General features: G+C 50.4%; 1 protein-coding gene across 5 annotated transcripts in view; it reads right to left on the bottom strand.

The window, feature by feature from the left end:
• Nucleotides 1-17,049, bottom strand: part of BTBD9 (BTB domain containing 9) — a 515,751-nt gene that overhangs the window by 16,543 nt on the left and 482,159 nt on the right. For all 5 annotated transcript variants that reach the window (XM_036907137.2, XM_036907140.2, XM_036907136.2 and 2 more), the window contains one exon: nucleotides 9,261-9,339. In XM_036907137.2, the coding sequence (XP_036763032.1) occupies nucleotides 9,261-9,339 (79 nt within the window). The remainder of the gene's footprint in view (nucleotides 1-9,260; nucleotides 9,340-17,049) is intronic.

The following is a 17,049-nucleotide window of genomic DNA, read 5'->3' as shown; positions in this document are numbered from 1 at the left end:
CTGCTTAGGGGTGATAGGATACCCAAATAGTTTTGCAGATGTATGTATTCCTCATAGGTACAGGAGTACATTTCTTGACACTGCTAGTATATGACAACAGTTTTAACTTTCCAATGTCAATTTCCCATATTCACATGGGCCAGGGCACCCACAAATAACTAGAACTCCACTGCTTGGAAGGTTCTGGAAAAAGCGCATTTCCAACATGTATCACCCCTGGCAGCCCTGGAATTCCTGGATGCCGTTTAATTCTGTGTGAACACTCTAGCTCCGGGGACAGTGACTCACTCTCCTTAATTAATTTGGCCCTGGAGTGTTAGAGGTATCTTTATATTTTTGGAAAACTAAGAAACAACAAAGGGGAATTGCTTCCATTCTCAGGAATAACCTGGTAGATGTGGTCTCATCAAGGTTCCCTCCCACAGGACAGGCATCAGGACAGCCTGGCTGTGACGCTGCTCGCCCTGGAGGTGAACATGTGTGGTGTCCGCGGTGGGCAGTTGTTCACTTTGTCCAGATGAAGTGTGTATGTTTCGTCTCCAAGGGCTCCAGCTGCATGGAGGCTCAGGCCTCACTCCTAACTGCTAGCTCAGCAGTGGGACACTGAAATCCTCACACGGTGGCTGTCTCTATCCATCGCGCTGCCTGGTGGCTCCCGGGCCTCACCTGCTCAGGGTCTGCGGGCGCCCTCTCCCGGGCCAGTTGTCAGGCGCGGAGTCACTGCTGCCCAGGGCAGTAGGCCTGAGGACTGTGGGTGTTTGGAACATGCTCTTCCTCTGTTCCACTTTCCCACTGTGTCCCTTTCCCTCTCTTTTCCCAATAAAGTATTTCTTAATAGATATTTAGGTATAAAGATGCCTATAAAAAGTCTTCTTTTATAATTATGCGGCAAATTAAATAGTTTTCTGTTCTTTTTCTGTCTCACTGGAAGGAAACTTTAAGATCTAGTTCTCTAAACCTGGCTGTAAAGACAGAGCCAGGGAAGTGAAGTGACTTGCTGGGGCGCACACAGCCTGTTGGGGCGAGGCTGGCACCAGCGCAGGGACCCCCTGGTCCACACTCAGCAAGGCCCTCCCTTCCTCGCACCCACTCCTCTCTGTCTCGGCTCAGTCCCCAGCCCCCTGGCCCTGCGTTATGGCTGTTTTTCAGAGCTTCCACCTGGCCCCTGCACACCTCCTTCTCCTTAGTCTGACTCCCGAGGCACCTGGCCTCGATCGAGTATCCACATGTGACATCCTTAAACCCTGCATGTGTGTGTGCATGGCTCTTTACCCACCCTGCAGCCTGGGCAGTGTTTTCTTGTGGCGGACTGCTTGCAGACGGTCTCAGAGCCGTCTCAGCCTCTCCCCGAGGTGTTGGGCACTACGGCTTTGGTGCCACCATCAGTCCCGCCTCGCTCCTGATACCCGGGCTGTCCCAGGTGGTTCCTGAGAGCTGAGTTCCCTCTAACGCCTGCAGTGAGGGGCCCCGCTCGTTGTCATGGAGGGGCTTCTGTGCGCTGGGACATGCAGATGCTATGACATGGTCTCTGCCTCATAACTGCAATACAGTGGGGGCGCAGGCAGAGCCTCTGCGGGGACTCTCCAATCCACAGGCTCCAGGCTGGCATGATGTCCTGTGCGGGGTCCCACTGCTCCGGGGCTTCTCTTCTCTCTGGCCCACATGGAGGCCTGCCCCTGCAAGTGCCACCTGTGCCCTGCATGCACCACACAGGGTACCCAGGTGCCACCTGAAAGCTGGTCTGCTGTGGTTATTTCCATTCCCGAGCAGATTGTATCTGTGAGCACCCCTCCCTGCCCCATCATTGCTGCACAACAGCCCCAGACGGTTTCTCTCTGCCTGGCGCAAGTGGGAGCTGGAGGGCCAGAGCCGGGTCTCTGCAGGTCCTGAGCTCTCCGAGGACAGGCTTGCCTGTCCATTTCCACCCTGTCTTTCTGAGTCTCTGCCATCGGAGTGTTTGCTTCATTTCTGGTGTGACCGACGGGGAGCCACGGCCTTGGGAGCCAGCCATGACTGCTCGGAGGTGTGCCTTTGGGGCCTGGAGGACACGCACTAGAGGCTGCTGCGGGGAAAATCCTTGGGGAGCTGCAGAGGCTGTGATCGGATCCGGTGGGGAGGTCTGGGAAATAATTATCACCAGGCCAGGAAGGAGCATTTTTTTTTAACAGAGTCCATGTGCCTGTTTCTGTTTTTCCTTCACTAGAGCCACATGTTGCCATGGGAACAAGGACAGCACTGGGAACCCACAGCCACTCACCGGCCTGACGGAGGCCAGTAAATAAATTCTGCCTCCCTCCGGGCTCCTTGCTGGGTGGTCCTGGAGGGCAGCTCAAGCAGCCACTCGCAGACTTCCCGTCCTGCTGGCGCGGATCCCCTGCGGCAAGCTCAAGAGCTCATTAGTATTCCCCCCACGCGAGCACTGAGCGTGCGTGCAGAGGGATCTGCGAACCCCTGCCCTCCAAAACCCTCCACGACCCAAACTCACTCATGTCTTTCCAATCCCAAAGGGCCAGGATCATTCGATCCATTTTATAGATGAGGAAAACCCCACCTCAGAACCCAGCCCCTGCGTCCGCCCACGTCAGCAGCTGCTGCTTCGGTTCACTCCACGGCTCTTCCCTTCCTACCACTGGGGGTCTGCCAGCAGTGCCCTGGGAGCCAAGGCGCCTTCGTGTGGGCTGGTTCTGTGGGCAGCGACGCTGCGATACCCCTAACGCAGGGCCGTGCCTTGGTTTCTCTCCTAGCTCTAGCATGGCCGCTGCATGAAGCGTGCCCGCTAGAACCATCTGCTCACCAGCATCTGACCTGGATGACTGAGCCAGGTCAGAGCTGGGCTTATTTCTGCAGCTTTTGTACTTATTATGTCTTTTATGTGAGGTGGAACAGTCTGGATGTTAGGAGCCAGACTGCCTGGAATCAAATCCTGGCTCTGCCACTCACCAGCAGGGTGACCTTGTATGATTTTCTTAATATCGCTCAGCTTCAGTCTCCTCATCACATTTTCCTTTTTGCTAAAGGAAACAAAACTTTATTATTGTGATAACCATGCATTACAAGTGCATAAAATGCAAATGTATAGCTTGTTGAATAAACCGCACTCAGGTCCAGAACCAGAAACACTGCTGGTGCCCAGCGTCCTTCCACGTGGCCCTAGCCCTGGTCCAAGCCTCTCCATGCCAAGGAAACCAAAACTCTGGCTTTAATAATAATTATGACTGTTCTTTAAAAAAATAGTTTTACCAGCTGTGTAGGCATCCTTAAATGGTACAGCTTAGTTTTGCCTCCTTTTGACATTTATCTGCACATAATCCTACTGTGTGCATTCTTCCGTGTCTGGCTGCTTTCCTTCCGCTGCTGGACCGCGGCCCCACGGGGGACACATCAGGCCTACTTGCCCATTCTCCTGCGGATGGCTGGTCAGGTGGCATTCCACTTGGGTCTGGTATGAATGCTGCTACCATGACATCCTCATTCCTGAACTTGAATAAGATTTTCTTAGAGAATATGCATAGATGCAAAAGTGCACAGTCACAGGGCAGGTGTGCACATACTCAACTTCAACAGATCCTACCAAACTCTGCTCTAAAGTGGCTTTATCAGCTTGTAGTCCCCTTAGACGAGAACTGCCTGTGGCTCCCCATCTCTACCAGCATTTGGCATTGAGCTTCCTCATGTTTAAAATGTGGGTGAGAGCAGAACCCACTTCACATATGAGGTTTAGATAGTGTAATAAACATACGGGGCTTGGAACAGGGCCTGGCACATGTTAAGTGCTCAGTAAATACTAGCTGCTATTACAATTTATAATAATGATCATTACAAGGGTCTTAAACTAGGAGATGCTGAGCTATCTGGCATACATGCTTTTCCATTTTTAAAAGTCTCTGGTTTAAGAAGCCTCTCAGCATGACTAACAGGAATGCCGTGGTCTCTGGGTGCTGAAGCTATTGCAGTAAGCCCTTTCCTTTACTTGGCTGGCTTGCGGGGCAGGCAGAGAGACGGACAGATGGGGTGATCCATTCCCTCAGCCAGACAATAGGCACTCTAAGCGTCCATGCACCAGGCCTGTGCCCGCTGGCCGGGCTACAAAGATGAAGATGAGCTCGTCTTCCTCCTCAGCTACGTGAATTCGGTGAGTGAAATGGACGCCTGTGTGCAGCCTGCAGGCTGTCAACTCCATCCTCAGTTGCCGTCGCTGACATGGCACGGCTTTCACGCGGCTTTCTGTGAGCAGGAGCCCAGTCTTTCCATGTTGTAGAGCATCAGCTTTCCTACAGTCCTTCGTAAGCCCCAGAGGCTGCCTGCACTCCCAAGCTCTCTGCCCACTGAAAACCACTCCAGAACTTGCTCTCAAAACCAAGTTTCCGTAAGAGCCATGAAAAGAAACAGGAACAACTTCTTACTTCTTTTAATACACTGACTTTCATAGGTACACAGACACATCTCATTCGGACCCGGCCTCCTCTCTTGATGGATGCAGGTCTGTGCCTTTGTTACTTTGCCATGATGATTAATGGAAGGAAAATGAAGGTGTGTCTGTCTCTGCGGCACAGTCACGAACTGAAACTTCAGACCCACTGTGACATGTGTGGTGTCATCAATCAGACCCAGTTTCCAACCTTTTTCAGACAAGAGAGACTTAGAAAGGGTAGCAAAGTCAGCCCCCTGAGTAACTCAGAATCGATCCGCAGTCGGCGCAGGGGGCGCCCATGCTGGATGAGCCCACACCTGCTAGGCCGGCCACTGAGGGAAGGGCCGAGGAGGACCTTTACGGCTACAGGCACTGGCGAGACTCAGATGAATGAGACCCTAGAGTGGGACGGGCGGTGGGCGCGCTGACAGACAAGCTGACAGGTGCTTGCCATCTAGTGCTGGTGGGAGAGGAAGACAAAGGAGCCCCAGAGAGCGGGCAGGGGAGGGCGCGCAAAAGGGCAAAGACAGCAGCGTGAGGCGCGTAAGCCCGGCCAGCACGGGGAGGTCACAGAGCGGAGCATGACAGATCCCACGCTGGTGCGAGGCGGAAGGACAATGCTCTGCCAAGTTAAGGTAAGTGACAGGACGGTGCCAAGTACACAAGGAGCAGGAGGCCACTGAAGGAAGCGGTGGAGTCTTTAAGGTAAGCATTAGGGGAATTTACTGACAGAAGTCATAAACAGAGCTAAAAAACTAAACGAATTCATCGCTGTGGTGCTCACAAAGGAAGATGAGGCAGACGCCAGCAGCAGACACGCCATTCCAAGAGGAGAGGATGAAATGCCGCAGGAAAGCAGAAGTGCGCCAAGACAAGCGATCAAGACATCTGAACCTCCATAGACCGTAGAGGCTGCTGGCACCTGAGAGCCACAAGGTCAGAAGGAAGTGGGGCGAGTGAACGTACAGCAGACGGACGGGGAGCCTTGCATGTGGGGAGGCCTGGCCGACTGGGGCAGGACAGACGCATGCCCACCTCAGGCAAGAAGTCCCGACCTGTTCAGCACAGAGGCCTCTGCTAGTCCGGCAGCAGCCCTAGAGGCACAGGTGCCGGCAGCTCTGGCCACGTCCAATCAGTGCAGGCCGCTTCCCCCCTTGTGCCAAAGCAGCCCACCCACCACTGCCTCTGAATGTCCTTCAGCTCACAGGAGCCCCCACACTGCACTTTCCCCACCACCCCCATCTCTGCACAAGTCTCTCCTGATGGCGCAGCACCCATAGGAAACAGCCTTACCTGGGAGATGTGGTGAAGAGTTTACGCACCCACATTTCTCTTTCTGTTAACCACACAATGTTACCTTCCCAAGCTAAAAACCATTCCATCTGTGCTTCCAAGTAGCACAAGATTTTGGGCTGGTAACATTCAGTATCTAACGGTCCTGGCTCCACCGAAACGAAGGCCACTGAGACCACTTGGCAAACAGGTAATGACAGACTGAGGAAACCCTGCCTCCATGCCACCCTGCCCTCCACCGGGAGAAAGAGGTGCCAGGCCCCACTCTTCTGGGGGCATGGTCCAGCTCCCCTGGGACTGAAGATCAGGGCTGCCCAGGACCCCCGGCCACCCCGGTTTCCTGACTGCCCCACGTCCAATCCCAGCTGTTGGTGCCACCCTGTTTCCCGTGAGCACTGCCTCCCCCCGGAGTCCTGCCCACCCAGCCCACGTCAGCCCCTCCCTTAGTGCAACCCCTGGCCCTCCTGCCTCCGAGCCTGCCACACTGAGCTCCACACTCTCCCCTGCCCTCCAGGATAGGTGACGCTACTTTTTCCAAATGAGGTCCCAGAACTCGGTATGCTGCCGTGAAGACGATCTCTTTGAGGGTTTGCTATATTCTTGATGCCCAGTGAAATTTATTTTTTGTGTGCCTTTTGTTCTCTCAGTATGACGGTTTATGGATCTTGCCTTATGATCCTGTTCATTATGTAGTTTATGATTTAAGATGATTCCCAGTTGACAACACTACATGGAAGCTTTTTTCCCTGATCAATAACTGACTCAGTAAAGTATCTGAGAGAGCTGCTCATCAGCCAAATGGGACAGATCACCAGTTACCTGGTGCCCTACTACTCAACCCTTTTAAACTGCCTGGTCTAGTCTCCAAGTAGGGTAGCAAAGGCGCTGGGGCCCCTCGGCACAGAGCAGGGAAAGAGGAGCTTGCACTCCCACCTTGAGCTCTGCAATGGGACACTATTCTTCATCTGGCCACTGGGGTGACGGGGCTGGGCTGAGAGCTGGAAGACCTGGTCAGACTCACTCCAGCACCGCCCAGCCTCTCTGACCTCAGAATCCCTCCTGTCATGATACAAATTTGCAGAGTCCCACATAGAAATTAAAGAAAAAACTGATCTTTTTTGGTGGTGGTGGTGGGATGCCTTATGTAAAGAACAAGTGACTATAAATGAAAAGTACTGTATTTTAGCTAAACTATGAAAGATAAATTTGAATTATTTTCCAATGTAGTGAGTAAAAAATACATATTAACATAAATTTAAATAGTGAGAAAAACTGGGATTGATTGGCAAAATTGAATCAAATACGTTTGATTTGGGGCTCAAATATATATTAAAATGCAGATTCATATTTACTTTTGCTACATCATCAAAAAGAGGAAAAAGTGCTTTTATGACCCGATGTTTAGAATTCTTTAATTTTGTGCTTTGAAAAATATCAACAGGTTCATTTATAATTTTCAAGCTTGTTTTGAAGTGAAGAGGTAAGAGAACAAGTTTCAGGCTCTTCTCTGCAAGAAAAACATTCTGAGTGTGTATCATTTTTACTCTAAATAAATAAAAAGGGCAAAATGAATATACATCATCACAGTATTTTTACTTTTTACAACACTCTGAAGGACCAGGAACACCTTGATGTGCTCTTGGAGAATTCTGATCCGACAAAACACAATGCACGAACCAGGACCAGCTGGACCAGCTGTGTGACGTGCAGGGCTCAGGGTAAAATGAAAATGCAGAGCCTCTTGTGCAAAAAGCAAGAAAAAGCTTTTCCTTTTCTCCCAAAGTCTCTCCCTTGACTTGTCTTGGGGCTTTCATCTGCTATTTAATGTTGTACTCTCCGGGCACAGGCGAGCTCCTTAAGCGTGGTTAGACCCCCACCAGCGCCCAGGGTCCTACTCTGACTCCCAGGCAGAATCCACACCAGCCCCTGACTTCCGCTGCACACACACTGGGGCCACCACTGGGAGGGAGGATGGCAGTGGTCTGGGGGCAGGCTGAGGAGCACGGGGGCACTGGGCAGCAGGGGTGAGGGAGTGAGTGGCTGAGAAGGGGCAGAGGCCAGTATGGGAACAAAAATGTCAAGCCCCTGGTACATGCTCCAGTGTCCTGTGGGGCTTCTCTTATGAAAACCATTCAAAGGTAAATTACTAAGAATTTCAAGGTGGTGCTGGACAGCATTAATCCCCAAACACAAAGCCCCCTTCTGGGTATGGAGCCCCATGCAACTGTCCTGGTCACATGCCCTTGAAGTCAGTCCTGGAAAGACCTGAGAAAAACCATGTTAAGGTGAAATTACAGAACTGGCACTACTTTTATGCCTTTCACTTACCTCTTGAGTTCTAACCTTACTGTTCCTTATGACTCCTCTTTGCCAGTGGTCCTTCAGAGGTACACACTGGACTCATATGACTGCATAAAAGCCAAGCAGACTAGCTCAATAGCACAGCCATCTGCTCGACACCAGCCTCTCACCACCAGTGCTTACTCAGTACTCACGGAGAACAGAAAAGGTAAGCAATTAAGTTTCAGGTTGATTATTTTAAACTTTCAAAATTGAAACAGACACTATTCTCACCTGAAATGGTGTGAGTGCGTCTTGAGGTGCCTCTGGGAACCCCATGGGAATCTATACAGTTGCAGGGACACCAGTCCAGGCTCAGTCCTGGTTTACACTTGCTGTCCTACTGCAATTATTAATGGGGCCCTCCCCCATACTCAGGTGCCCTGGTTTCTCTACTGTGGGCACTGTCTTCCCTTTACTGACACAGAAGAACCCAGTATATTTCTCTGGAGCCATTTCATTCCAGAGAAAACAGCATGGCAATGTCTGAGGCCCAGGCACCACACCTGCCTGCTGCCCTGGCCATGGGCGCCAAAATGGGGGAAAACCTGCTCCGCACAACCCACAGGTGAAGGGACATCTGCAAACAGCATGGTCCACAGGAGTGACTGCCGGCCCCCGGGATTCTGGCCAAGGCAGCCGGGAGGAGAAGTATGGAAAGAAGAGACTCAGTTATAAACAGGTATGTGCAGCCCAGCACAGGACCAAGTAGACAGAGACATCTAGCAACTGTGCACCACAGCAGTCCCTGTGGGGCAGGGGCACAGGGGTTCCTTAAACACCAAGCTCAGAGGGCCAAGGGACCTTCGAAATAGCTGTTGTCTGGGAGGGCGGAGGACAGGGTGTTTGACACCTCAAGGTCTCTGTGACTTGCCAATTCAGCTGAGAGGCTGGGAGGTAAGCAAAGCCATAGGAGTTGGCTTTCATTTGCTGATGAAGAACATCCAGAAATGATAATGATATCCCCACTGTGCAAGAGCAGGATTTTCTTCTATACCAAGCTATCTGAACAACAGGCCATTAGCGGGAAGAACAAACAGTTCCACTTCAGTCCGGATGTGGCACCTACCTGCACCTCATGAACCATCACAGCGTCCCCCACAGAGGGGGCCCCTTACCTGCACCTCATGAACCATCACGGCGTCCCCCACGGAGGGGGCTCCTTACCTGCACCTCATGAACTATCACGGCGTCCCCCACGGAGAGGGCCCCTTACCTCATTTGCTGTGTTGTGCGTTCCAACGATTCGGATGAAGGAGGCAGGCTGCCTTTCAAAAGTCACTGACTGCCAGGACCTGTGAAGGAAGCACAGTTTGCCTGGTTAGACGGGATAGTTACCCTGCCCCTGAAGGAGCCAGTAACACTGACGGGGGAGGCTTGGGGGCGAGGATAGCTCCAGGTACGGAGATAGCAGGAAAGCCGCGCCCGGGCAGCTAGGCCCAGAGAGCCTCACATCTTGTCAGATGGCGCTCCTGCATGCATGTGACTTGGGATTCTTAGACAGCTCTCTGTAAATAAGCACAAAGTGCAGGCCAAGATCACATTGTGACAAGAGTGTGGCCAAACGGAACAGTAAGCAAGGGTGGCAGGTGGTCATAAAATACATTTTCTCACCAGTGAACAGGGCCTATCTCCAAGGGCTGTTGACTGAACAGAGGTGCATCTGAAGGGCAAAGTGACTCTGCTGGGGGTGCTCTGGGAGGAGAGCTCTGAATCAGGGCTGAAATGTAGGTTGGGCAGGGCAGGGCAAGGGGAGGGCTCCAGGGCTCCAGCCCTGCAGTTAGAAAAGCGGGGTACACTCACTGCAGCATGCCCAGGCTCTTCGGTCAGAACCCTCCTCCCCGTGCAAGTGATAGTACCCGAGGAGGAAGAGGCAGTTCTGCACAGGCTGCCACCCCACCCTTTCCTGCTGCTTCCAAATGCTTCCCCCTGACAGTCTATTCTCAGGACAGGCCGGTCTCTGGTGGGCTCAAAAGCCAGCTCATCTGAAGCCCGCTGGCACAGGCCCTGAACAGACTGGGAGAGGAGGTGCTCTGCCCTGGTTTCCTGCTCACTGCTCATCAGAATGCACCGGAGGCGTGCAGGCACCCACGACTGTAAACTCCAATAATATTTTCTATAATAAATGTGAGGAGTTCACAGTTGTTGCCATCCCTCCTCCGCTCACACAGTGGAAATGCCAGCTGCTGGGAAGCTGTTTCCTGTGATTGTCTAATTACCAAGCAATGCTACCAAAGACAATATATGCATTTGCGGTTTGTTTTTCCCCCTTTGGTTTCAGGTGTTCCGTCTTCTCCCTCACTCTGAGCCTCCCACTGTGACTGATTCACTGCTGCCTGGACACCAGGCTCCTTAAGGTCATTAAAAAGTCATTACCATCTTGTGTGCAAAGTCTGTGCCTCTGAAAGCAGTTTTCTGAAAACAGCATAAGAAAAATCACTCTTTGTAAAAATGCTATCATTCACACATGAAGGTGGTGCCGCCCGACCGTCCGCAGAGTGGGCACTCTCGCCCCTTTTTCTCAGCAGGGAGCTATTTTGTCCCAGACCCATGCGGCTCTCCTGGGGAGTCTGCTGGGTGGGATGCAGCCTGCGGGCTGGGCAGGCCTGTGAGGGAGGCCCTGGGGGGCTTCACGCTGGGCCTCAGCTCCACAGGCCTCCCTGTCCTTCCAAGCTGAGCTGTACAGTGGATGGCAGCCTCACGTCCTTCCTCCAGCAGGTCAGGGGAAGTGACGGTCCACGCTGCATGGAGCATCAGAATCCCATCCCCACGCCGGAAGGAAGCTAGAGCACACACCACAGCTGGCCCATCACCTGCTGCTCAGACCACCCATCCCAGCAAGGGAAACAACCAGGACAAGTGATAACACAGGGGACAACCATTAGGTTCGAGTCGATTTCACAAAAAGGGCTGGGGTGGAGAGGGACTGGGAAGGGAGGGGACTTTGTTCTTCTTAGCTTAAAGATTTTGTTCTTAGCTTTCTATTCCCATGACCATCACAAAATTCTTCAAGCGCTTCTGGCTGTAAAGGTAACCCTCAACACCTGTAAGCTCATGGTCCTCAGCAGCAGGCTCAGCTCTGGAGTGTAGGAGGGCCCAGGACTGCATCTCCCCTGGGCCAACCCCTCCTCCCTCCTCCACGGAGCCACGGAGGCCCAAGGCAGCGAGGGCGGGGAGGTCCCCCTCTGTCACCTGCCGCTCCTCTCACTGTCCCCCTCTGCTCGGCTGCCCATGCCAGGCTTCCGCAGCAGGCCCAGGGTCCGGGCCCCACCGCCCGTCGCTTCTGCTTCAGGAAGCAGGGCTGGCAGGGCGGCAGCCTGAGCAGAGGGAGCATTTGTGGTGATGAGATCAGGAGGCCTCGAGTCAATACCGATCCTCTATTATATTGCATTAATATCTAATCACATTAGAGTTCATTTTCACTAACACAGCCTGAGAGCTGAATAGATGATTTCATTTTCAACAAAACTGGGTACCAATCCTCAGCCCAGAGTATCAGGAGGAAGGGGAGTTGGTTAGGATGAAGTAACAAGCATTTCTCCCTTCCCAAATACTAGATTCCATTTCCCTACAACTTCTTCAAAACAACTTCCCAGACTGCTTGATGGGGAATGACAGAGGGGGCGCTGGAGTCATCGCTGTGCTGGAGCCACACTCGCCCTCTCTGTGCAGCCTTGAAGGGGGCTGCCACAGCCGAGACCTCACAGGGCCAGGAAACCGCCCCACCAGTATGTCCACGCCGAGGCTCGACGGCCATGGCTCCTGAGCCTTAACGAGAGCTGTCCAGAAACTTCCATTCACCAGGTACCCTCCGTCTCTTCTTTGGCAGGTGACAGAGCATCAGGGCTGTGGCACCCACTCAGTTCAGAGCTGAGACTGGGTGCTGGGGGGAAGTGTCTGGACAGGAGCAACAAGTGTCAAAAAATACACACAGCCTTTGCTTGGAGCACTTAGCAGAGAGAGAGAGAAGAACGTGCACAGGACTGAAGTCCCGACCCAGCACTTGCTGGCTTTCCACTGGCCAAACCACTGCCCTTTCCTGAGCGTGGTTCCATTTGTTCAGTGACGACAGAAATACCACTCGCTGGTTACAGAAATGCTTCTAGACTGAGGCCCAATCATGTTAAATTGTAATGATCTATCTACACACACATATGGATCCTCAAAGAGAGATGTCTAAAGGAACGTTTGCCAAATTCTCATCAAGACTTCAGCTTTGGATGGAAGAATTTCAAGAGACATTTGCCTACTTGGGCTCATACTGTTTGATCTGGGAGGATGTGTATGTGAGCACTCACAAAAAGTACCTGTCTTGCCTACTGCCCAAGATTTTAATGCAGATCACGTGACATGAAGCAACCGGAGATGCCAGCACTGTATTATTACGCAAATACTCCCATTTGAGAGGATCACTGAGGTGACTGGCCCGACAGCGGGTGTTAACCCTGAACTTTCATGAACTGGACAGCACAGCTCTGGAGTCAGGCCACCTGGGTTTGAGTCTCAGTTATGCACTTCTAGCATCTCTGTGACCTTAGGCAAACTGCTTAACCTCTCTGGGCTTCAGTCTCATGTGTAGAATAAATAAAAATGGAGAAAAACAGCTACAAGGTCTTTGTGAGGCTCGGATATGCTGACTGCGAAGCACCAAGCACAGTCCCAGCACACGAGGCCCTAAAGCACGTCTGCTCTCAGCACCGCCATAACTGCCCCCCAGCCGGACGTGCCTGGGCGGACAGGGCTGCCCTGGGTCTCACCTGCGTCACCGAGCTTCACAGTCTATGATTTAATGACCTCTGGAGAGCTTCCCAGGGGCATCTAAGGCCCTCCTCCCATCAGCACCCATTTCCTGGAGGCAGAAAGGTAGCTAGCTGGACTTCAGAGGAATTAAACAAGTATTTGCTGAATACACGCTTGAGCTTGGCACCTTCTGGGTGTTATGGGGAATCCAGGCAAGGTGTAGTGTTTGCCCTTAAAAAGTCTGTCATCTCTCTGAGGAGATCAGCTATCACCCCATGAACTAATTAGAGAGGAATGCAAATAGTGCAGTGGTCTCAGCCCACAGACCAGTGGTGTTCCAAAACTTCCCTTGTAATTCATTGTTTGACACTTGGAAGCAATTTTTCCAGAGACATACAGCTATAAATTTTGATTGTGGTCCCAGGCCCACCCATAAAACTCAATTTAACCCATAATGAGGTTGAAAACTAAGTATATAAAATTTTTAAAAGGAGGAAAAAAATGATGTTGTTGCCATAGTAGTAATTAAACACACTGGAAAACAAAAAACAAAAGATTTAGAACAATCTCTCAAGCCAATGCTTGAAGAATGAGGATTAAATAGTGCAATGCATATAAAATCATGGGGTGTAGCTGGAATATTGGTAGGTGGTCTGTTAATAAGGAGAGTGAAAAAGGGGGCCAAGACGTGGCCTAAAGCCTCTTCCACCTGCAGAGCACTACTAGGCTCACAAAGGGCTTCACGTCAGCATCTGTCTCATCTGGTCCCCAACGCGGCCAATTGGAACCCCGTACCAGAGGCGAGGACACTGAGGCAGAAAAAGAAGGTTAAGTCATCAGTCAACATCCCAGAGCCTCCAGGTATAGAGTCAACAACAGAAGCCAGATCTAATCACTGCTAGTTTGTGCTTTTTCCACCCAAGGGCACAAGGAGGAACTTTCCAATAATTGAGAGGCTAGGGCATTGACTGCCTACCGCCACCTGGGTTCCAGAGGATTACGGCACCTCCCTCATGTGTTGCTGTCATGACTTTGGGCTGGAGATCACACACACAAGTGCATCACAAGCTGACCTCAGGCAAATGACAGTCCCAGGCAGGCTCAGGTTCTGGCGTGAAATCACAGTGCGGCACTTACCAAACGGCTGTGCGGATTCGGCAGTGAACAGAGTGCGTGGCACGTGGTGGAAGCACAGGAACTGTGGGCTACTGCTGGGGCTTTACCTTCACACACAGGAAGCCGGAGGAGAGAAGCGCTCACGGCTTTGCCCTCTCTCCACCCAGATGAGCACGGAGAGCGCCCCCCTCCCCAACAGGCTGGACAAAAAAGCAAGTACAGGACGATCACAAGCACACACACACAACTGTACACGCTACTCAGGAAGACACAGGCTTATGAAGTATTTCTTAAATATTCTGGAAGGTGACACGCTGAATTCATGACAGTGGTTGTCTCTGTCTCCATGGTGAGGGTGAGGACTGGGTTTGTTGATGGGGAACAAAGGAGGCTTTAACATTAACTGGAACATCTTATTTCTTTTATTAAAATAAAAAAGAAAGTGTATGTGAAAAATATTAACTACAGTCAATTCTGGGGATGAGTATGTGAGTGAACGTTGTAATACTTTTTATCCTTTTCTGCCTTTTAAACAGTTCTTGAAATAAGTAAAAAGAAAGAGGGAGAAGAAAGGGATTAAAATGGTGCCCATGTTTCTGTGAGAAACAATTTGCCAGAGGTGGAATTAACTAAGCGGCAAACAAAGATTCAAGGAAAGGGAGAGTCAGCTCCCGCCGCGGTGCCGCTGGCTGCGTCCTTGTGGGAAGCCAGCAGGGGACAGGATTGCTGCCGGGTGGGGGGAGCGTGCAATCGCCATCTGTAAGTGCAGCGTTCCTGTGAGTGCCTCTGGGTGGAGGGCACCGCGCAGGCCCAAAGGGCGACAGGAGAAAGGGGAACAGCGGAGCTCGGCTGAGAATGGCTTTCTGTCGTAAGCCTCATCCTGCCTGCTCTTGAGTCCCTCTGTCAAGGGTGCCTGGTCTTTTCAGCTCTGGAAAATCAGGTGACTCTGTTGCCTACACTGTAATGAGAATGCAAGGGTCAGGATTTTCTGTAGCCGACCTCGTGAGCACTGGGGAGGCGGCCAGCCACATCTGGTAGGACCAGACAGGCAGTGAAACATGGCAAACTAAACACATGAGTTAATCTTTGCATCACCACTAAAAGGGCAGTAAAGACATTTAATATATGTTTCATATCAAATATATGTTACAAAACACATACACACATACAAGCACAAAACAGAGAAAAGATGAGATGTTACCATCTCTGTGTGTCAACACCTCAGAGAGAAAATACACAGGAAGCAAGCAGAGTCCCACTGCAGAACACTAGACAGGCTCATGCACTTGAGTCCCCTGCAGCCTCTGAAGACTGGGCTGTGCCAAGAGGTCTGGGTGGAAGCCGGTAAAGGAGCAGGTGACTCCACAGATCCCTTCTCCTCCTTCCTGTACAGTGGGGATGAGCCCTCCTCACCTTGGCAGCAGACAGGGATTTCACAGTCTCTTTGGTAAAGGGACACTGAGCTAAGACCTGCGCCAGTGGAGGAAATGGCCATGCAGATCTGAAGAGCGTTCCAGTGAGAAGAAACAGAAGATGGCTGATATGCTGGTGCTGAATGCGCAGGCAGGGCTCTCCAACTCAACTGCCTAGTCCCCGTCTGATAGCCTTGAGTGAAGTCCAGAAACCTGCCTGCCCCACACAGAAAGTGTACAGCCAGCTTTCTCAATGCCCAGCGCTCAAGGGGGACCAGCCAGTGAAGAGTCACCGAAGACTAACAGGAAGGAGAGACCAAAAGCAGAAAGAGCACTCAGAAGATATAGGTTATGATTCAGTAAGCAGAATAAAACTTTAGAAAAAAACTTACATTATCATCAGAAAGATAAAAGTTTTACTACACTCCTGACATAAGAATAAAATGATATGAAAAAAGGAATATTCAGAGAATGAGAAAATGCTCTTGTAAATTGAAACTATGAATTGAAATAAACTTTAAGTTGAAGACATTTCCTAGAACACCAAACAAAGTGACCAAGATAGAAAATATTAGAAAAAATAATGAGGAGAGGACCAAATTACAAGGTCGACCATCCAATTAGTAGATGTTACAGAAAAATATGAGCTATAAAATTGTTAAAGTAACGTGAGAAATTCCCCAGATAGGAAGGACATATGTTTCTAAGTTAAAGAAGACACTGGGTGGCCACTAAAATAAATGAGAAAACAAAGCATGAGAAACTTGAGAAGATCTAAGTGCTTCTAGACAGGGGGAAATCAACACAAAGACGTGGGAAGCAGAACCATATGAGATTTTTCAAAAGCAACCCTGGGAGTTAGAAGATAACGGCTCTGACAAAAATCAGGGAGATGAATAAATGACAAGTACACAGAAAATTAATGAGTGACAGATACCTAGAAAATTAAGTGATTTTTAACTCCAGGAAAAATAAATCATAGAAAAAAGGTGCCCACAGCATACTATATGGCTTAGCTCTGAAGGACAGCTTCATAGTCATGTTAATGCTAAGGATAAACAATACAAAGAAAAACTGTGATTTAACTAGAGTGGGAGGAGGGCTGTAAGTATATTTGCGAGAGGGGAGGTGGAATGAGTTCAATCCTTATCTTTCAAAGTAGGCAGACTATAGATAACTTTGGTAAGAGAATTAGAAAACAGCAGAATAAGCATATAGTTCAGAATCATGAAGGTATAGACCACAATAACAGTCTATAAAGAGATAAACGTGTTTCCCTCAAAACCTGAAAGTCTGATCGCATGTTACACAGGACAAGTAAGGGGACACAGGCACTTTGACATGTTGCTGGGGAAAGCATAACCTGACAAACTCCCAACTAACCAATATTTTAAATGCACATCCCCCTAGAGCCAGAAATTCCTCTCAATATCACTTCAGTTTACAATATGCTCAAAGCATGGGAATTTAGCAGGAATAAGGATTGCACTGCAATGTTGTTTGACAGCGACAGTATAGAAACAACCTAAATGCTCATCACTAGGGACTGGTTAAGTACATTGTAGTTCATTTCTATCCCTATAAGACTGCAGCTGGAGAGACAGGTAAAGGGAGAGAAGAGAGGGGGGTGGACGGAGAAACTCTAGAGATCTCTGAGGCATAGGAAAAAAATATTTAAAAACAGGGAAAATACACACATTTGTTTATGCATAAACTATCATTTCTGGAGGAAGAGGT

This window comes from Manis pentadactyla, chromosome 16 (assembly GCF_030020395.1).
Source record: "Manis pentadactyla isolate mManPen7 chromosome 16, mManPen7.hap1, whole genome shotgun sequence".
Taxonomy (NCBI): Eukaryota; Metazoa; Chordata; class Mammalia; order Pholidota; family Manidae; genus Manis; species Manis pentadactyla.
This window is presented reverse-complemented; position numbering and strand designations above follow the sequence as displayed.